General features: G+C 37.7%; 4 protein-coding genes across 10 annotated transcripts; 2 read left to right on the plus strand and 2 right to left on the minus strand.

Annotated features, from left to right (window-relative positions):
• LOC109722056 (rRNA methyltransferase 1, mitochondrial) lies at positions 667 to 10,897 on the minus strand. Of its 5 annotated transcripts, none has more exons than XR_002219375.1 (4): positions 9,003 to 10,897; positions 7,927 to 8,203; positions 6,737 to 6,892; positions 667 to 1,247 (listed from the first exon to the last, which is right to left on the minus strand). XR_002219375.1 is itself a non-coding variant. In XM_020249921.1 (2 exons), the coding sequence occupies exons 1-2, from the start codon at positions 10,624 to 10,626 to the stop codon at positions 6,870 to 6,872; spliced, it is 1,647 nt and encodes a 548-aa protein (XP_020105510.1). In that variant the 5' UTR covers positions 10,627 to 10,896; the 3' UTR covers positions 6,473 to 6,869. The 5 variants fall into 5 exon arrangements, 1 of the variants encoding a protein (XP_020105510.1); XR_002219374.1 differs by having other exon boundaries at positions 668 to 1,247; positions 7,993 to 8,203; XR_002219377.1 differs by lacking the exon at positions 7,927 to 8,203 and having other exon boundaries at positions 674 to 1,247; positions 9,003 to 10,896.
• Positions 1,315 to 4,958, plus strand: LOC109722058 (auxin-responsive protein IAA6-like). 3 transcript variants are annotated; one of them, XM_020249925.1, is made up of 7 exons: positions 1,315 to 1,761; positions 2,197 to 2,500; positions 2,633 to 2,684; positions 3,352 to 3,611; positions 3,695 to 3,845; positions 4,396 to 4,459; positions 4,675 to 4,958. In XM_020249925.1, the coding sequence occupies exons 2-7, from the start codon at positions 2,218 to 2,220 to the stop codon at positions 4,699 to 4,701; spliced, it is 837 nt and encodes a 278-aa protein (XP_020105514.1). In that variant the 5' UTR covers positions 1,315 to 1,761; positions 2,197 to 2,217; the 3' UTR covers positions 4,702 to 4,958. The 3 variants fall into 3 exon arrangements, with proteins under 3 accessions (XP_020105514.1, XP_020105512.1, XP_020105513.1); XM_020249923.1 differs by having other exon boundaries at positions 1,316 to 1,761; positions 3,346 to 3,611; XM_020249924.1 differs by lacking the exon at positions 1,315 to 1,761 and adding an exon at positions 1,784 to 1,875 and having other exon boundaries at positions 3,346 to 3,611.
• Positions 13,518 to 14,895, minus strand: LOC109722057 (probable 3-hydroxyisobutyrate dehydrogenase-like 1, mitochondrial). Its single transcript, XM_020249922.1, has one exon. The coding sequence runs from the start codon at positions 14,822 to 14,824 to the stop codon at positions 13,778 to 13,780; it is 1,047 nt and encodes a 348-aa protein (XP_020105511.1). The 5' UTR covers positions 14,825 to 14,895; the 3' UTR covers positions 13,518 to 13,777.
• LOC109722064 (elongation factor 2) lies at positions 16,037 to 20,641 on the plus strand. The gene is made up of 3 exons (XM_020249940.1): positions 16,037 to 16,155; positions 17,194 to 17,331; positions 17,976 to 20,641. Exons 2-3 carry the CDS (start codon positions 17,241 to 17,243, stop codon positions 20,414 to 20,416), a joined length of 2,532 nt encoding a protein of 843 aa, XP_020105529.1. The 5' UTR covers positions 16,037 to 16,155; positions 17,194 to 17,240; the 3' UTR covers positions 20,417 to 20,641.

Genomic DNA, 20,646 nt, shown 5'->3' on the forward strand with positions numbered 1-20,646 from the left:
TGCTCCTAATAGCACAGTAGTCCTACTCTCTCTCTCTCTCTCTCTCTCTCTCTATATATATATATATATATATATATATATATTTGAGAGATAGGTAGCACGCTACCCACTTCGTTTATTTCATTTAGAAATAAACTTAGCTGGAAATGTGAATCAACTAGAATTCGACCTTAAGTCTCGGATACCAACCACCAAACTTTTTACCACTTGCTCTGGGGACGGCCGGTTGCAATCACTATTTTGAGCACCAGTTTCTGACACGAATGGATTTATTAGCTGTCGAAGAATCACGCATTCTGTTTTAAGCGTTTAAATGAAGCAGCGAATTCAAATATTCTCGATTTTAGGTAATTTTGCCTCATACATTTTTTAAAAAAAACATGTCCAGTTTATGGATAGATATGGGTCACATCCTTTTTAAGTCAAGAAGCCCAAATTCATTGAATTGTGTGTGCTACATGCCTAAATCAATGTCCAATTTTGAATTTTTGGCTAAATTATATATACATTTGATTCTCAGGTTCGGCAAAGAATGATATTTATAATTTATTGTAAGTTCCAACTCGAACTTTTTTAAATTGTTGAAATTAAGTCCCACAATACAATTTATTTAACTAGATGATGATGATGTGTTAGTGACATTCCGCTATTCAAATAACTAAGTCATACCATGGGATCTAATTGAAACAATTTAAAAATTTCGAGCCGAAAATTATAATAAGTTAAAATTTCAGAATCAAAATATCACACATCTCATATCCTACATCCTTCCACAAATTCCACCACTTCTTAGGTATTCATATGTTCCTAGATTGCATTGATGGATATATAACCTCTTTCCAAGTCTCGAGCTCGTCTAACAACGATTAGGGAATCTGAAGATTGATTTTTAAAAATCACGTTGTTTCTTTCCCCCCAAATCATCCACCAATAGCCTCCAAGAAAACACCATTTCTTTTTTCTTTTTTTTTTTTTATCTTTTGGTATATGCAGTTGAGATTATTATTCAACCATCTTAGTGTTGATGTATAACCTCTTTTTTTTATATACATGGAGTTGAGATTATTAATCAAACCATCTTAATGTAGATGTATAATCTTTAATAAGGAAACACCAAGTTTTTTTTTTAAAGATATACGGAGTTAAAATTATTATTCAAACCATCTTAGCTTAGGTGCAGCATGAATGTTTGTTTTGTTTCTGGTTGGGGTGTGGGGCGGCTGTCGTTATTCTCAGCACGCCATTCCCTGTCCAAAGAGCAAAAAAAACTTATTATTAGCGTGGAGATATGGGACAAGATTAATAAATATATTGAATCGAATTGGAATCTCTCTCACACTTGTCATGTTCCTGTCCCCTTTTTTAACCACAATACCCTCTCCTTTCAAATAAGCATAACAATAATAGTGAAAAAAAAAAACCCCAAAGAAAAAATAATAATAACAATAATAATAAAATGACAATAAAAAGCCCAGAAGAGTGTTTCCTCTTCTCTCCCACTCAATCACTGTGTCTCCAAGGTCACATTTTGAGGCTTTGGATTTGTGGTATCGCCTCTTGTGAAAACCAGGGGGGTTTTTTTTGCAGATAAGGCCCTGAGGTTTTAAAGATTCAGGAATTCAAGGAGCTTACACTAGAGTGGGAGGTTAAGAACAAATAAAGAAAGAAAGAAAGAAAGAAAAAGAGTGGAGGCTTTTTCTCTGTTCCCTAACAGAGCCTTTTGCTTTTGGGTTCATTGTTTCTTCTGTTGCGACTTGTGAGGTGAGAGAGTTGAGAGTTGAGAGTTGAGAGTGAGAGTCCTCTCCTTTGTTGGTTCCAGCTCTTCTTCTCATTGCTGTTCCTTTTCTTTTCTTTTCTTTTCTTTTTTCATTTTTGGTGAGGATTAATCCTATTCTACAAAGTCTATATGGTGTTTTATGATACAAATGTTTAGTCAGAGTCTGAATTTTTGAAAGCTTTTTTCTTCTTTTTCTTTTTTTTTTTTGGTCGTTTTTTTTTTTTTTTTTTTTTTTTAGACTTTTTTTCTTTTTTTTTTTTTTTTTTTCTGGCATTTACATTCAACTAGATTTTGCCATTGACATGTGTAGTTCTTTTTCCTTTCCATTTATCACTATTGGGAAGTAACATATAATCACATATAATAATAATCACTGTATGTTATCATATCTAACAACATGTGTTGTTTTTTTTTTTCAGTTACATCTTAGGAGAAGTGGTATGGAGGAAGGAGTGTTTAAAAGAAGAGGAGGAGATCATTGTCCTCAGTTGCTTGATCTGATCCCAAATGATCCATTATGGAGGGTGAGAGATGATGGAGGAGGAGGAAGGTGCAAATTTGCAGCTTTAGGAGGGAAAGATCTAGAATTAAAACTTGGTCCTCCTGGAGGAGGAGGAGGAGCAAAAGTAACTGGCTATTTCTCTAAGCATTCCACCAACACCACAGCTCTTTGCTCTGGAGCAAAAAGGGGGTTCCCATACACAGCTGGGATTAAACAAGAAGGTAACTTTAATGTGAAAAAGTACCCCAAAAAGAAGAGAGACAGAGAGAGGTTTTAAGTGGTTTGATTTTTCTTTAATCTCTTCTTAATGTTTATTCTTGTGTTAATGTTTTTTTAAAAATAAAAAAAAACAGGGCAGCAGCAGGCTGGGGAAGCAGCTGCAGCCAACAGCAGTTCCCAGACAAGGTAATTAAAAGCCCCAGGCAATCATTGCTCCAACCTTGGAATTTTGCATTTTTGTCCTACTATTGTTTGCTATTTAGTGTTTCACTGCCTGGGTTCATTAAATGCAAAATCTAAATCTGTACATTTTGGTTGGAAATTTTACTACTAGTTTTTTAATGCACTGTCAACCTTTAACCCGGTGATTTCTGATGAGGGACAAATTTTCTTATTTTCAGTACTTTGCACAAGAATATACTGTTTCTTAAACTTCTTCTTGTTGAAGAGGAAAAATTGTTGCTCAGAGTCTGCTTTTATTTACTGCCTATAATTATTGCTTTCTCAAAATCAACTCATACTGGAATTATCAGTCTAAACTTTTTGGTCACCGTTATCGATTATATCGATTCTCAAAATTTTGGACAACATAATGTCGGAACTAATTCTACACATTTACTGAAATAAGAACTAATTCTAAACCTCTCCTTAGTTTTGTGAGATCACGCCGCACAAGTGTAGTGGGTTACATATCTACACCTGTCCACATATTCTAAACCTTTTCTTATCCTAAAAACAACTAAGCTTTTTTTTCTTTCTCAATCTTGCAGTAGTTAGTGATTTAATTAGCAGTTTGTAATTACCAGATCTGAGTATTATTATTTTGTATCTTTTGCATGGGTAAAAGAAGCAGAACTGCTTCTGCACCAGTTGTTGGTTGGCCGCCGATTCGATCCTTCAGAAAAAATCTCACGAGTAGCTCATCAAAGCCAACTCTAGAACCGCAAACCTTCGAAGCGGAAGCAAAACAAAAGCTTAATTGCAGTAACGGTTTGTTTGTTAAGATCAACATGGATGGGGTCCCCATTGGAAGGAAGGTAGATCTCAAGGCCTATGACAACTATGAAAAGCTCTCTTTAGCTGTCGAAGAGCTTTTTCGCGGCCTTCTCGAAGGTAAGCTCTTTTTTAGCATCAATGATAGAGGCTTTTAAGATGATTTATGGTTGTTTTGATAGTTCTCAATTCATAATATGTAGCTCAAAAGGATCCTTCTACTGCTGAAAGCAAGAAACATGGAAAAGAAGAAGAACAGATGTTTTCAGGTTTGATAGATGGGACTGGTGAATACACACTAGTTTATGAGGACAATGAAGGGGATAAAGTACTCGTTGGCGATGTGCCGTGGGAGTAAGTATTTCATGTTACGGCAATTTTTTCATTTGTCTACATATGTAATTTCATATCTTTAGGAAGAAGCGGGCGGAATAAAAGAGCTATTAGGCAAGAGTATTTAGAAATAGTCTTAACCTTTAAGTAGTTGTTCTTATAACTTGAATTTAAGACCATGTGATTCAACTAATGACTTTTACAACTATAAGTCAGGGGAGCAGTTTAGCCAAAAATTAATAAGATTTGCTTATTTTAAGCCGACAAAAGCCGCAAAACTTAAAGGTGGAGTAGGCATGGAAAATTTAACAAAGGAAAGGTCAAATTTGCTGATGTGCATAGGTACTGCAATAGCTTTTCAAGAGGATTAGTGAAACATTTCATGAAATCCTTGCCATCTCAACATTGCATTTACTTTTCAAGATTTGAATCCGGGATGCTTATGGTTTATGTACATACAGCTATAGAGTATTTTCTTTCTTCTCTTTTTTTTTTAAAAAAAAATTGTGATTTATGAGTAATGTTGCGTATGGTCTTTAATATGTTCTTTTCTCGCTTTTGACAATTACAGCATGTTTGTTTCGACCGTTAAGAGGCTAAGGGTGCTGAAGAGTTCTAAGGTTTCTTTGCTGTCGGTAAGTAGTGCTCAGAAATGTATTCGACCCTACATTATTATTGACTACGAAAATAATATGCTTAACCCATATGTTTACCTAATCTTGCTCTTTTCAGTACATAATTGCTAGTTATCATTTAAGTTATTCCAATGTGATATATATATGTATTCAAGATGATTTTAAAAAGATTGGTTGTGTTTTTAACTTGGACTAACTGCAATTATTTTCCTCAGTTGAGAACAGTTTGCAGGAGAAGCTGAATAACAACAGAGTGATTATGTTGAAAGACATAGCATGAGGATTCAACAACCTGGTTTGGAGAGAATTAATGTGTGAGAGTTTGAATCTCTCACTCTTTGAAGTTTTAATGGCATTCTCTCCTCTTTTTTTTTACTTTTTTTCCTTCCACTGTTTGTAGAGAGAAACTTACTAATGTAATACAAATTACCAGCAATCTAATTGCAAGTTATTTAGTGGTTAAGTTCATTTGTGAATTAGCATTATTATATTTTTGTAATAGCTTTGAGTTGATTAGTTATATAAGTTGGCTTTTCCCTGTTGTTGAGCTTCTGCACTTTGATTAGAAATCCAAATGGATTAGTTGAGTCCCTGAAAAACAGAGTCTAATTTAGAAATCTGCCAAGGAACATATTGGAAAACAAATTTACAAGTGTTCTTTTGATTATTATTATTTTCTAATTGACATGAAAGGTAATTAATTACATGAGGTGGAGTTAGCTAAACTGAGAGGGTACAGAGACTAGCTGATTCAGTTCATAGATGCAATGATACATCAGGCCCTTGGACTAATTTCTTCTTTCTCCATCTCAAATTCTCAAACCAATAGTTTTATTTTATTTTATTTTCTTTTCTTTAGTTTGTTTGACCAACCTAATAGTTTCTTTGAGTTGTCTTTTAAAACCAAGTTGGTATATTGCCTCTTTTGATTGTTCCACTTGCCTAACCTGGACCCAAACCTACAGGCAATGCTAACCTGTTACCAAAATGCCAAATATAGAAATGACTCTAAAAGCTGAAAATGGTGCTGAGACCGATGTAATTACAATCTACAAGTCAAATTTAGTGGTAGTAAAATTATTAAGTTTGTAGTCAAACACAACATACTGATCCGCAGACTTCAATTTCCTGAGAAAAAAATTTCTTTCTGATAGGTTCCAAATCATTTTACATAGAAAGATCTAAATTGGAATTTTTTTTATAAATAGTCCTATCGATTTTTATAATTGTAAAAATAATTTTTGTAAAAAAATAATTATAAAAATAGACCTCTAAATGCGGTGAATCATTCACCGCGGTAAACCATTCACCGCTTTTACCATCTTAGTAATATAGAAAGAAGTGAGAAAAAGAAAGAAAGCGGTGAATGGTTCACCGCATTTAAAAGCGGTGAACCATTCACCGCTTTTATAGGACTATATTTATAAATAAAAATTTAACAGGTCTATTTTTAGAATAAAATTTTAGGAGAAGACTATTGGACTAAAAAACCCTCTAAATTGTAATTCATGACTCAAAAAGTAAATCTACCTGATATGCATGATCAACAACTGTACTAATATTTCTACTTTTATTCGATATGATTTATGGATAAATTATGTATGTATATTTTAGTCGAATTAAGGCACAATCTTTTGATGAGGAGGAATGGTCACTAGGGTGCATCTTTATCTTCTTGTTTGGGCACAAAAGGAATGGTCTCTTTCTATGGGACACGCCCTAAACTCCGGACAAAAAGTCTATAGAAAAACAAAGTAAGAGAGTTGGGGTAGAACACGAAAAGAATATGGGAGTGCTTTGGAGTAGGTGAAAGGCATATTTAATTAATTAATAAATAAGTGGCCTAATTCCTAAAGTTATGCTACATTATTGGTGGTGGGAAATTAAAAATTTAATTTTAGCATAACGACATGATCCAGTGAATAAAATGCCACCTAGGTTTAGGTTTTAATGTGTCACATTCTATATCTTTAAAGCATTTTTATGAGACACTTCATTAAAGGGATCTTGGACTTGGAGAAAATTTTTGGTTTCAATGTCTTTTTTACATGAAGGGGTGGACTACATATGTTGAGACCCACTAGAACCCTATCCACAAGCTTTCATCAAAAGGTGTGGCGCCCCCACTATGGACTAAGTCAAATGCAAAGAGAACAAAAAGAGTTTAAAAATCATCTGTAACAACCCACGCTTACTATATTACATGGTGGTGAGGTGGTCTAAGTCATATGTCATAAGCAACATTAGAATATTAAGTATGAAAGATTTATTAATTACCTGCTTGGCCGAACTTCTGCTTCTAGTTTCAACAAAAGATATATCTCGAATAGAGCTTTTCAGGGACGCTGGATCGAAGATTCCATAGCAACAGAAAGCAAAATTGAGATTTTGAAGGTGAAAATTAAATGGCCTAATTCGATGCATTTACTTCCACTGCAAAGAGGAATTATTCAAAGTATATTAGTATAGTATTTTTTATAATACACTACAGTAAGAGACTAGACAGATTCTAAAGTTTGAATAAGAAACAAAAAAGGAGTAATAATAAAGTTAAATCCAAGAAGGCAATGAGTCCTAGACCATGAGATAAATAAGAAGGAAACGATGAAAAGACTACGAATGATGAAAAGAGAAACGAGTATTGAAAAGAATAAAGCAAGACTAAAGAGGTTGAACGGATAAAGTATAAAGCACATTATTTTGACAATTTAGCTTCACAGTTTTCCAAGAAATTTTTATTCTTAGTAAATTTTACTTAAGGTTCCTAGACTAGCATCTTTTGTTGTGGTATATACATCAATAGATGACACATGGAAAAGTGGACCAAGATTACTTAAAAAAAAAGGCCTACAATTATCATGTAGGATGGCCAAATAATCTTACCAGATAGTACATAAGTAGAAAAATTCTAACCATACATAATTACCCACCATGAACATTCATAAGTATCTCTTCCATGTAGTCTATTTGGGCATATATTTACTGTTTCAATTATGTTCTAATCGGAGTTTCCCTACAGTAGCTATATATTTCCAACTTATTGATTAAACTACTAATACTTTGAATTAAGACAAATTTTGGCTTCTTAACAATTTGTCTCTGTTTCTCATTTAAGTTCGTGTATTAATTTCGACCGACTAACTGTGCCTCAGAATTCACATGTCAGCTATATGAATTTCTCCATTAACAACACTCATCTTTCAGAGAAGATTAAATTGCTGACCTCCAAAATTATGTACTAAATTGGCAATCTGTCAAAACAAAATCCGCAAAGTCTCTACATATTGAAGAACAAAAATGTTATGCTAACTGCCTAACCAGTAGAAATGACGAGAGATTTGGTTCTGAGAATAAGTAGCATTGGTGTGTGTACAATGTGAGATGCAAATTTTGTTTCATATGCATGCAACAAAATGGCAGTAGTCAAGGTAGATAGATGGTATGAAAAATAAGAACAAAAACAAAACCTTCAGTTCCAACCATTTGGGGTCAGGTATATGAGTTCTATTTATTCCAGGGCAAAAAGCTTGAACCTGTTGATAAATTATCTCAAGAACAGCAAAAAGAGCATCCAAATTCGACACAACCCAGATGTGAGTTGGCATATCGACACCTCTAGCAGAGCTTGGAATTGTGACAGGTTTGAATAGATATTGAGGATCTTCTACGTTGATTTCATATATAACTATGTACGTTCCCCTTGGTCACAAGCGGCAACCATCCTTTTTGTATATTTTGGTATTGCTGCTCACATATAATAAGATTTTCAGAGAGCCAGTGATCCCTCAGCATACAGATTACAGGAATTATGATAAATCCAGAAAGAAAGAGCAGAAACATCAAAGAGAATGCAAAGCTCCAAATGTATCAGGGTGTTTTGTTTAAACATTTCAAACACAACATTTACCCACTAACAATCTATCAGAGTTCTTAGCTGCCTAGATTCTTCAAAGTTGTGCTATTGATATTGTAGCCTAGGTTGAAAATGTTGACCACCAGTATAAGAAAGCTATCCCAAATGTTCACGAGGAAAATTAGAAAATAAATTATGAAGAGTCTTGGTCTCTTTATTTTTGTGCCATTGTGGTAATATATTGAACTTTGGATTCCTTCGGAAACCACCAACCAATATCTTAAATCCTCCGATGAACTCCTGAGAGAACGAATTGATATCTCAGATTCTTTGTCTCCGAATGATCTAAGAAAAACGGCTAGCCTCTAAGAGAGCCTTAAGAGGTAGGTCGTATTGGACCCATCATCTGAGATAAATTTGTATCAAATGCTGCAAAGATCAACGCTAAACATTAGCATTCTAGCCTAAGATTACTGCTCAGAACCTTGGTTGCACATTTGGTTGCTCTACATTTGAGCAAGTAAGAACAATGATTCTGAATTTTCATATTTTGCGGAAAGTAAAACTGGTCAGGTGAAAACAAAAACATGGTACGGATAAAAAGAAGGTCGAGTACAAACTCAAACTATGACTAGAAAGTTCAGTTGCCAAAACAAGCTCATACAAAGAACCATTAGGCTTGTCACTTACAGGAAGGAGTATTACTCCCGACTAAATGGTAAAGCAACACGCCCGCCGCCACGCTAACATTCAAGCTCTCCACTGCAAGGAAGGACTTAGCATCTTGCCCCAGAATACTCAGATTTCCCTCCTCCACATCGGTTCCTGTTCCCTCAATATACCCGTCAGTATTACCCGCAATTCTAACCAATTGAGTGCAGGTCCTCTCCACTAAAGGCCTCAACCCAGTTCCTTCACTGCCCAACACAAGTATAGTAGGCATTGCACCTCCAACCTCAGTTAAAGGAAGCGCCTTTGGGGAGACTGAACCTCCGAGAACTCGCCAACCGTTCTCAATTGAGTTAGACAAGAACTGCATCATGTTCTTACATGATCTTAATTCGATCAGTTCAAGAGATCCCGCGCTTGCTTTACTGACTACCCCGCTCAAAGGAGCGGAATTCTTCGCGCACAGAACCACTCCCTCTGCACCAAAGAAGTAAGCTGATCTGATAATAGCTCCTAAATTCTGAGGATCAGTAACCTCATCTAAAGCAACCCAAACCGGAGCTCTTTGGCCCTCTATCAAAGTCGGTTCCAATTCCCGTATAATAACCATTTCTAAAGGAGAAGCATCGAGTATTAATCCCTGATGTGGGCGGCTGTCGACCGCCATGTTGAGATCATGCTTTGAAGCTTCAATTACCTTCAATCCAATTTTCTCTGCCATTTTCAAGACCTTCTCCACTCCTTTCTTGTCTTTCTTTTTCTTGTTATTTCCGCTCAAATCCAAGCCTTCTTGAACATATAGGGCATAAAACTCTCTCCTTCCCGCCATCAATGCCGCCAAAACTGGGCCGACCCCATAAACACCTTGGCCGACAATTTTCGGCACGGTCGACTCATTTGCCTCTTTCCACGTCTTTCTACCCCAATTCTCCTGCTTACTCCACTGCTGAACCTCCGGTTTCTCGAACCGAGAATCTCTATCGGCGAAACCTTTGTACCTCTCCTTAATTTTATACCATTTCGGGTTATCTATAGGCTCAACATCTTCCTCATACTCTTCCTCCTCAATTTGCTCTTCCTTCGCCGATCTCCAATCTTCTAATTCCGTTCTACTTCTATCTATGTGATCCAAATTCTCTCTCCCCACATTCCCACCATTTCTAGCAAAGAATTTCTCGGCCGAGCGTTCCCACGAGGACGAATTAGACCTCACTGCACTGCTATTCATTGCAACCTTATCTCTTCTTCTTCTCTCCCCATTTGAAGCTATCCAAGGAAGCACTTTTCCAGCTCTTTCATTCCTGTAGTCCTCCGAAGCCACCTCTCCCGAGACGCCGGAGAAGAAAACCCTAGCTCTCGTGCTATGCATGCTCCTCAAATCAGAGCTCCTCGAAAAGCTTCTAACAACCCAATTCACGACATGGGCGGAGCTCGCCGAGGATCCCCCGCGAGAAAGGATTCGAGCTTTCGACAAACTGCTACTCCCTGCAGCAACTACGATGGTGCTTTTGGGGGTAGCGGGGAAAAGGGAGGTGGGAAATGGACGCGGGAGAGGGCGTGGGGGGAGGATGGAGAATCTGGGGCTCGAGGGGACTCGAGAGAGGAGCGGGAGCGCTGGGGCTTTGGCGAGGTTGCAGTAGGGCATGGTGGGGTTTTAGAGAGTTTCGCGGTCGCGCGTAGCACTTGTTCGATGAAATGCCCAGCCGAAGCGCGAGCGTCTACCGTTATGCTGCTCGTGCGGTGATTGGTGCATCGGGTGTTAGCTTTTAGGTGGATAAGTCGGCGGCGAGAAGGTCGTAATACGTATTTCACCGCCGAGTTTGGGATATCTGTATTCGCGTAGCGGCGAGCCAAACACGAGAGAGAGATCGCGCGACCGAATTGCTTAAGGAGTCGGCGCTGGGAGATATTTCGCCGCCGTCTTTCAGCTGATCTTTTTTATAGCTTGGGTTCGCATCAAATCACTATTTTAGTAGCTTATACTTAACCTCGAGATTATCCCATTGAAGTTGAAGTTGAAGTTTGTAAGGCTGCGTTTGGTTCGGGTATAAGTAAGAACTGCTAGTTTTAGGGATAGATACAAGTTCAGGTATAAGCAGGAACTAGACCAATTTTGCATTTGGATGAAAATTGGGTTGTTCCTAGAAATAAGGTAAAAAATGTTTGGATGGTTAGATTGGAACAAGAGGAATAAGAGTTATAATTTGAAATTAAAATTATATTATGTAATTAATAGTGATAAAAATATTATTTAAAAATAAATAAGAAATTAATTATTAATAATTAATTATAAATAATAATAATTATTAATAATTAATTATAAATAATAAATTAATAATATGGATTATCTAATTAATAATAATAATAATAATTATTAATTATTAATAAATAATAATAATTATTAATTATTCTTATTAATTAATTATAAATAATAAATTAATAATAATATTGATTATCTAATTATTAATAATAATTAATATTAATATTTATTAATAAATAATAATAATAATTATTATTTAATTATAAATAATAAATTAATAATAATATCCATTATCTAATTATTAAGAATAAGAATTATTAATTAATTATTAATAAATAATAATTATTATTAATTATTAATTATTAATTATAAATAATAAATTAATAATAATATCGATTATCTAATTATTAAGAATAAAAATTATTAATAATTATTAATAAATAATAATAATTATTAATTATTAATAATTAATTATAAATAATAAATTAATAATAATATCGATTATCTAATTATTAAGAATAAAAATTATTAATAATTATTAATAAATAATAATTATTATTAATTATAAATAATTAATTATAAATAATAAATTAATAATAATATCGATTATCTAATTATTAAGAATAAAAATTATTAATAATTAATAATAAATAATAATAATTATTAATTATTAATAATTAATTATAAATAATAAATTAATAATAATATCGATTGTCATTAAGAATAATAATTATTAATAAAAAAATAATGAATATTATTAATTATTTATAATTAATTATAAATAATAAATTAATAATAATAATTATCTAATTATTAATATTTAATTATAAATAATAAATTATTTAAATTATTTAATTATTAAAGTAATAAATAATGATTTAAATATATTAATTAGATTAATTAATAATTTACTGCCATTAAAATTAAATTTAGATTTTAATTAATCTTGTTCTCATCAAGGAACAAGCTTGTTCCAGAAAACGGGTGGAACAGCAGTTCCAGCCTTATACCAGCTAGTTCCAGATTCCCGGAAACTACTGTTCCCGGGAACCAAAATTGCGTTTGGGAACAAAGGGGGGAACAAGGGCTTATTCCCCCTTTTGTTCCCGAACCAAACACTACCTAAGTGAATTACGATTGAAAACAAATTTTATCTGTATTTCAAATGTGTTTTCTACTTACTGATTTTCTACCATCCAAATCCCAGAAATGAGTTTTGGGCCTGTGTGGCCGCGCTGTGCAAACAGATATCCGATCATAAGGCAAGACCTTCTAAGAAAAACCAATTTCACATGGCAATCTCCAATAAATTATAAGGAACTTTGTTATATATGAATCATAAAATCTATTTACTATAATTCGGTAAAGCTCATCAGTTCTCGGAACATTAAATTTTCATCGCACAAGCCTGATTAGGAAGAATTAGAGCATCAAATGCACGCTGGGCGTTCTCAAAGAAACCTCCTGAGGTATGAAATTTGCAATTGAAAGGCAGAGAGAGGTCCATCAGAATTGCAAAATCAACAAGGAGTCTTGTCAAATTTTACTCAATACACCAATCAATAACCCAGAAAATATGTAACCATTTGAGCTGTTCTCAAGCAATTAGAGAACAGTTCTTCATACAGCATAAACAAGGAATATCCAATATCCAATTAAAGGAAAAGGTAAGTAAATTGGGTATATTTGGGGACGAAATTGATAAACTAACAAACTAACCATTCCAACAAGCTCTCCACATTTTAGTTTGTATCAAGTTCAGAAATTGTAAAGTTCGATCACCTAAACTGAAAGTATTGAGACACACATACTTGCGTATTTCTCTTGAAAGACTTACATTCCTGCCTTGATTCATTATAATCATTTCAGGAAATATTGCGACAATAACAAAGCATACGATATTTCAAAACCTCTCAGAAGATGGGAAGTATAACTTACGATAATCCTTCTAGGAAATAAGACTGCATCATCAATTTGATATTAGCCTAAAAAACAAATCAAGCATAGTACCGAGATATAAACTCCTCTAAACAGCATCAGGTCACATCCTACGGGGTAGATCCAAGGCTAGAAGAATGAACAAGAGAGGGTCAGATTTAAAACACTGCAGCAGATCAGAAGGGAGAGCATCCATAGCTAATGATAATTAGCAACTGTTCAGTGAACAACTCAATGTACCAAAACTACTGCATTTACCGTCAAACTTTAACTCCGATAAAACTAAAAATTGTTAAGCACCTGATTGGCTTTCACTAGCCTATCCAACTCCAATTTGTTCAATGTAATAGCTCCATGTCCACTGTAATAACTTAACAGTAAGAGCATCTACAATGCTAGCAAACAGCAGGTACCAGTTTATCAAACACACAGCCATGTACATTACTAATTGAGTCGAAAGTGTGCATAGATAGATGTTCCATATAACAACACGGAAACTCAGAATTTATTCAGAACCATAACATGTAAAACTCGTAGGGGCATTTCAACAAACAGAGCATATTCCAACAACAGAGCATACCGAACCTCACCTCGTTGCCTATGAAGCTTTCTTAAGGCATGTATTGTTAAGGCGTTCGATGGCCAGAATCAGCGCCTGCGTCCCCAAGCCGCCGTCGCCGTGCGCGATCAGCGAGAGGTACAGCTGCTGCGCGAGCGCGAGCCCCGGCAACGCCAGTCCCATACTCTGGCATTCCTTCAAACAGATTCCGAGGTCCTTCACGAAGTGGTGAACATAAAACCCCGCCTCCATGTCCCGCTCGAGGATCTTCTTCCCGTTGAGATCCAGCGACTTGGACCCCGCCGCGCCCGTCGATATCGCCTCGAGCCACTTCGCGACGTCGAGCCCCGCCTTGTGCGCGTACGTCAAGCCCTCAACCAGCCCCACCATCGTCGATGCGATCGCGATCTGGTTACCGAGCTTCGCTCTCTGGCCCGACCCGGGGCCGCCCATGTAGTAGACCCTGCCCATGCACTGGAAGAGCGGGGCGAGGCGGCGGACCACGGCCTCGTCGCCCCCGGCGAAGATGGAGAGCTTCCCCTCGCGCGCGCCGCGGTCGCCGCCGGAGACTGGGGCGTCGACGGCGGCGCACCCTGCGGCGGCGGCGGCGGCGGCGATCTCGGCGGCGAGGGCGGGGTCGGAGGTGGTCATGTCGACGAGGACGGAGCCCGGGGCGAGCCCGGCGAGGACGCCGTCGGAGGGGTCGAGGGCGACGCGGCGCACGTCGGAGGGGTAGCCGACGATGAGGAAGACGACGTCGCTGGCCGCGGCGGCGGCGCGCGGGGAAGAGGCGGCGGCGGCGCCGCGGTCGAGGAGGGGCTGGGCTTTGGAGAGGGTGCGGTTGAAGACGGTGAGGGAGCAGCCCGCGGAGAGGAGGTGGCCCGCCATGGACCGGCCCATCACGCCGGTGCCGATCCAGCCCACGCGGGTGTGTGCCGGGGAGATGGGCTGGTCCGAGGGGCCGGTCGATGGGGAGGAGGACGACGACGACATGGGGGCGAACCGGAGCGGTCCGGGAAGGGCGACGGCCGAGTGGAGGCGCTGCGACGATCGGCGTAGGAGCGCTCGGAGGGGACTAACGAGCATCAGAGAGAGAGAAAGAGAGAGACAGGGGGATAAAATGGCGACGATATCCCCGTCGGAAGTAGATTTCCCAAAACGCCCTCAAAACGCCCTCAAAAGTCGCCGAGATTATATTTTATAAGTTTAATAGCAAAACAAATTAAAATCTTTTACACCTCCTCTGGAATTGCGAACCGATTACGTGAATTATGGTATGTTTTTTATGAATTCATCGAACAACGCATAAGCATATTCTTCTATATTTTTACACCAATTTTATTTTATTTTATTTTATATAATAGCGTTAGATGAGTTTTAATACTAAACTAAGTCTTATTTTAAATGCTTACTGAATATAAAAATTTTCTAATATGATTATAAAAAAATAATTAGCTTTTTATTTTGGAAAAAATTTTGATATTTATGATATACGACAATACATTCATCTACGAGTTATTTATTTTATTTGAAAAAATCTAAATATAATATTAAATTTTAAACATTTCATTATACTGTCTGTTCACGTACTAAATATACAAAATTCTCAAATAAATCATGAAAATATATACTTGTGCTGTAAATATTATATCAGTTATCAATTTGCACTTTATCATTATCTTTAATAAGCCAAAAATATTAAAATAATTATTAAATTTGATTGTAAAATTTTATAAAAATAACTTGAATATCAAATTATTTTACGTCTCAACATCAACCTAATTTTGCAACTTCAAAAATAGATAAAAATCTCAACATCAACCTAATTTTGCAACTTCAAAAATAGATAAAAAAAAAAAAAGTCTCCTACTTCACTAAAACTATCAAAATCAAAAGATTAATCAGCAATTTTATTCAATTTATATGATTCTAACGCATTAAATATAATAAGCTTCGACTACTACTCTATTTCTACAAAATATTATTGTTGAATCTAACCATCAGTTTAAATTCTTAAACCTATAACATCAAAATTTGTGATAGAGATTAACACAATTTTTAATCACGGAATACTATACCATTTAAGAAATAAACCAAAATGCAGAGGTGCCTTTGCAATTTAGCTATTTATTTATTTTTTTAATATTCTCCACACCCCTTTGGTCCCGTCCATCAAAATGTGGGTCCCACCGGCCCGGCACTGGTCCACATTACACATCTAGATTGGTATCATCGGATGAACGGCTGTGATCAAAAGATTAGTTGCTTGGAGCCAACGCGTCTGACCCAAAATGGTCGAGCGTAATGGCATATACCGCCACATCAGAGCACCCATATATATATTCACTCCCGGGAGGGGTAGCAATTTAGGGTTTTTCGACCTCCTTGCGGCGGCTCTTGTTTCTCAGGAACTAGAGGTGAAGGAACTATGTGCCATTTCGTTGATATTTTTTGCATCATCTGTGATTTTTTAGAGTATTTCGTGAATCATTTTGTTTGTGTGAGTAGTATATCTGAGTTTCTGATCGTTTGATTCGAGTATGTTATGTTAGATCGGAGTGGACCGAGCTCTAGAGCTTGTTTATGATCTGGTTGTGCTTATCCTGTATGGAAGTTGCTTTGTTGATCTGTTTTAGATGTCTAATTTGATGTTGGAACTGTAGATCTTGTTGTTACCTTTGATACTTATTTGATCTGTAAGTGTTTGTATCTTGTCATCGAGATCATGATTTGGTTCTTGTTTGTTGTCTATGTTTATGTGTGTTTTATACCCACTATTTTCTGTTTTAGATGTGTGATATAGCTCCTGAATGAATTCAGTACTCAAGTAGCATAGGATTCTATATTTTTCGTATTTAAATGAGATTTGTTGGATTTGTCTTGATGTATTTGAGTCTCAATCACTCAGAGTAGATTTACTTTCTTAGTTTGTATGCTTACTCTTATATTTCTCTGTGGCCCATTGAATACTATCATATGTTGCTGAAAGATTATTGACTTTGGCGCTTTTAGTACTTTCGATTTATGGTGTTTGCTGTGGCAAAATAAAGAAACAATGCATTTTAAATGTCAAAGATGTGGTTAGATTGTTGCTTGACTTGATATATCAGTTTAGTAATCATGCTCATTTATAATGTTATCTATTTTGTGTTTTCACATCCAAATCTATGTGGAGTCATTAAGTTACTTGCAAGCACGATCCATGTTCAGTTTTTAAAATCCATTGTTTAGTGGCATCAGCAATCCAATATTCAGTTCTTTTGTCTTCCTTCGGCACTTCCCTTAATTTTGCATAAAGATTGTAAAGTTTTGATGTTTAAATTTTGAAGTCATGATATTTTTGAAGTTGTGCTGTCCGGCAGATGAGTTCATTTTTCTTATGCTTTCTTTATTGCTTACGTGTATGGCCTGTGGATGTTTGCAAGACTGTTGCTGATTGTTATTTTTGTTAACAGGAATATTGTTGAGGTCTTTTCCGGCGTGATCTTCCAAAGCAGTCAAGATGGTGAAGTTCACAGCCGAAGAGCTCCGCAGGATTATGGACTTGAAACACAATATCCGTAACATGTCCGTCATTGCCCATGTCGATCATGGTACGAGACACTATGCACTTTTTACATTAGTTCTGTTTTTACTTTAATCTCCATATTAAGTCCAAAGTCTGCATTTTCTCTCTTGATGCATGTAGAGGTCATAAAAAAGAGTTTAGTGCATCTTTTTTCGTTTTAATGCCTATTGATTTTTTCCTTCGCATGCTCGGTAGCTAATGAGGGCTTGTTTTATGCATGGATGACATAGCTTGGCCGCTGATCAAACTTCATAGCAAATTTGAATAATATGTGACCCTTCTTGTAGTAATTTTACAACTATTCTAATTTGATACATAATTTCATCTATTTGGTAGAGTTATGTCGAGGTATCCAATTTGTTAGTCTTTTATGCAATTAAGGTTTTGATTGGCTTTATAGTTTTGAAGGAGTTTCTTCATTTTTATGTACATTACTTTTATATTTCAGGGTTAATTTTTTTTTTTTTTGCACGACTATTAATTTTATATTTTAGGCCAAGAAATATAGTGAGTTTTCTTTTTCTATATGTGAATTAATGAAGTAGTTGTAAGTGGCACTTAAGAACAATTCCTAGGAGGTTTTTGCTTTGTTTTGCTTGTCCTTAGGAGGTTTTTGCCTGGTTTAGTTATGTTTAATATGAATTTCCAATCTATCTTTCTTTTCCACAGGCAAGTCCACTCTTACTGACTCCCTGGTGGCCGCCGCTGGAATCATTGCACAAGAAGTTGCTGGTGATGTCAGAATGACTGATACACGCCAGGATGAAGCGGAACGTGGTATCACAATTAAATCCACCGGCATTTCTCTCTATTATGAAATGACTGATGAAGCACTTAAAAACTACAAGGGTGAGCGTACTGGGAACGAGTACCTCATCAACCTGATTGACTCGCCCGGGCACGTTGACTTTTCTTCAGAAGTCACTGCAGCACTCCGTATTACTGATGGAGCCCTTGTGGTCGTTGATTGTGTTGAGGGAGTTTGCGTCCAAACTGAAACTGTCCTCCGCCAAGCTCTCGGTGAAAGAATTCGGCCTGTTTTGACCGTTAACAAAATGGACCGCTGCTTTTTAGAGCTTCAGGTTGAGGGTGAAGAGGCTTACCAGACTTTCCAGCGTGTCATTGAGAATGCGAATGTTATTATGGCTACATATGAAGATCCCCTTCTTGGTGATGTCCAAGTGTACCCAGAAAAAGGGACTGTTGCTTTCTCTGCTGGACTCCATGGTTGGGCTTTTACTCTTACTAACTTTGCCAAGATGTATGCTGCTAAGTTCGGAGTTGATGAATCCAAGATGATGGAGAGGCTTTGGGGTGAGAATTACTTTGATCCGGCGACAAGGAAATGGACCAGCAAGAACACCGGCACTCCTACTTGCAAGCGTGGATTCGTCCAGTTCTGCTACGAACCCATCAAGCAAATCATCTCCACGTGCATGAACGATCAGAAGGACAAACTATGGCCTATGCTTCAAAAACTCGGCGTGACCATGAAAAGTGAGGAGAAGGAACTTATGGGCAAAGCTTTAATGAAGCGTGTTATGCAGACTTGGCTCCCGGCTAGCAGCGCCCTTCTTGAGATGATGATATTCCACCTTCCATCGCCTGCCAAGGCGCAGAGGTATCGTGTGGAGAACTTGTACGAGGGCCCTCTCGATGATATTTACGCCAATGCCATCAGAAACTGTGATCCGGAAGGCCCTCTTATGCTGTATGTCTCTAAGATGATTCCAGCTTCTGATAAGGGCAGATTCTTTGCTTTCGGCCGGGTCTTCTCAGGGAAGGTCTCTACCGGCATGAAGGTCCGTATCATGGGACCCAACTATGTCCCCGGCCAGAAGAAAGATTTGTATGTGAAGAGTGTGCAGAGAACTGTTATCTGGATGGGCAAGAAGCAAGAATCTGTGGAGGATGTTCCCTGCGGTAACACAGTGGCTATGGTCGGTTTGGATCAGTTTATTACCAAGAACGCTACTCTGACCAATGAAAAGGAGGTTGACGCCCACCCGATTAGAGCAATGAAGTTCTCTGTCTCTCCTGTCGTGCGCGTCGCCGTTCAATGCAAGGTTGCTTCTGACCTGCCCAAACTTGTCGAAGGTCTAAAGCGTTTGGCCAAGTCCGATCCTATGGTTGTTTGTACTATCGAAGAATCTGGCGAACATATCATTGCAGGAGCTGGGGAGCTCCACCTTGAGATTTGCTTAAAAGATTTGCAAGAAGATTTTATGGGGGGAGCCGAAATAGTGGTCTCTGATCCAGTCGTGTCCTTCCGTGAAACTGTGCTCGAGAAATCATGCCGTACCGTGATGAGCAAGTCGCCCAACAAGCACAACCGACTGTACATGGAGGCCCGGCCCATGGAAGAAGGGCTTGCTGAGGCCATTGATGACGGCCGCATTGGCCCACGTGATGATCCGAAGGTCCGTGCAAAGATCCTCTCCGAAGAGTTTGGGTGGGACAAGGATCTTGCCAAGAAGATTTGGTGCTTTGGGCCTGAAACTACGGGCCCAAACATGGTTGTCGACATGTGTAAGGGAGTTCAATACCTGAATGAAATCAAGGACTCTGTAGTTGCTGGGTTCCAGTGGGCTTCGAAGGAAGGAGCATTGGCCGAAGAGAACATGCGCGGTATTTGCTTCGAAGTGTGTGATGTCGTTCTCCATGCTGATGCTATTCACAGAGGCGGCGGCCAGATCATTCCGACGGCTAGAAGAGTCATATACGCGTCACAGCTTACAGCTAAGCCTAGGCTTTTGGAACCAGTTTACTTGGTGGAAATCCAGGCTCCTGAGCAAGCACTTGGTGGGATTTATGGTGTGCTGAACCAGAAGAGAGGGCACGTGTTCGAAGAGCTCCAGAGGCCTGGCACTCCCCTATATAACATCAAGGCTTATCTCCCAGTTATCGAGTCCTTCGGGTTCTCGAGTACCCTTAGGGCCGCCACCTCGGGCCAGGCTTTCCCGCAATGCGTGTTCGATCATTGGGACATGATGTCGTCCGATCCGCTGGAGCCAAACTCTCAAGCAGGTAATCTCGTTACCGAGATTCGCAAGAGGAAAGGATTGAAGGAGCAGATGACGCCACTCTCGGAGTTCGAGGACAAGCTGTAATTTCCGTGCTGATACTATTTGCATGCTTTTCATCTACTACTTTTTGTGTTGCTGTTGATTATGAGAAACCTTTTTGGTTTGTTTTCTATATTTTGTATCTCCTTAGTGGTTTAAATGTTGCCATGTGTTTTGAACTATTCGCTATGTGTAAGTGTTTGCTGTGGAGGTGCTACTTTTTCATTTTTGTTCTAATGTTAGGAAATATTAATATTTGCTGCTTGAAAATGATT

Source organism: Ananas comosus, linkage group 16 (assembly GCF_001540865.1).
Source record: "Ananas comosus cultivar F153 linkage group 16, ASM154086v1, whole genome shotgun sequence".
NCBI lineage: Eukaryota > Viridiplantae > Streptophyta > Magnoliopsida > Poales > Bromeliaceae > Ananas > Ananas comosus.

What these genes read in the sequence shown, in the direction of transcription:
- LOC109722058 (XM_020249923.1), top strand. Translation starts at nt 2,218, where the DNA reads ATGGAGGAAGGAGTGTTTAAAAGAAGAGGAGGAGATCATTGTCCTCAG. An exon ending in AGCTGGGATTAAACAAGAAG is followed by an intron (nt 2,501 to 2,632) that starts GTAACTTTAATG and finishes AAAAAAAAACAG; the next exon opens with GGCAGCAGCAGGCTGGGGAA. An exon ending in AACAGCAGTTCCCAGACAAG is followed by an intron (nt 2,685 to 3,345) that starts GTAATTAAAAGC and finishes CATGGGTAAAAG; the next exon opens with AAGCAGAACTGCTTCTGCAC.
- LOC109722056 (XM_020249921.1), bottom strand. Translation starts at nt 10,626, where the DNA reads ATGCCCTACTGCAACCTCGCCAAAGCCCCAGCGCTCCCGCTCCTCTCT. An exon ending in CGGGAGTAATACTCCTTCCT is followed by an intron (nt 6,893 to 9,002) that starts GTAAGTGACAAG and finishes TCCTCTTTGCAG; the next exon opens with TGGAAGTAAATGCATCGAAT.
- LOC109722057 (XM_020249922.1), bottom strand. Translation starts at nt 14,824, where the DNA reads ATGCTCGTTAGTCCCCTCCGAGCGCTCCTACGCCGATCGTCGCAGCGC.
- LOC109722064 (XM_020249940.1), top strand. Translation starts at nt 17,241, where the DNA reads ATGGTGAAGTTCACAGCCGAAGAGCTCCGCAGGATTATGGACTTGAAA. An exon ending in CATTGCCCATGTCGATCATG is followed by an intron (nt 17,332 to 17,975) that starts GTACGAGACACT and finishes TCTTTTCCACAG; the next exon opens with GCAAGTCCACTCTTACTGAC.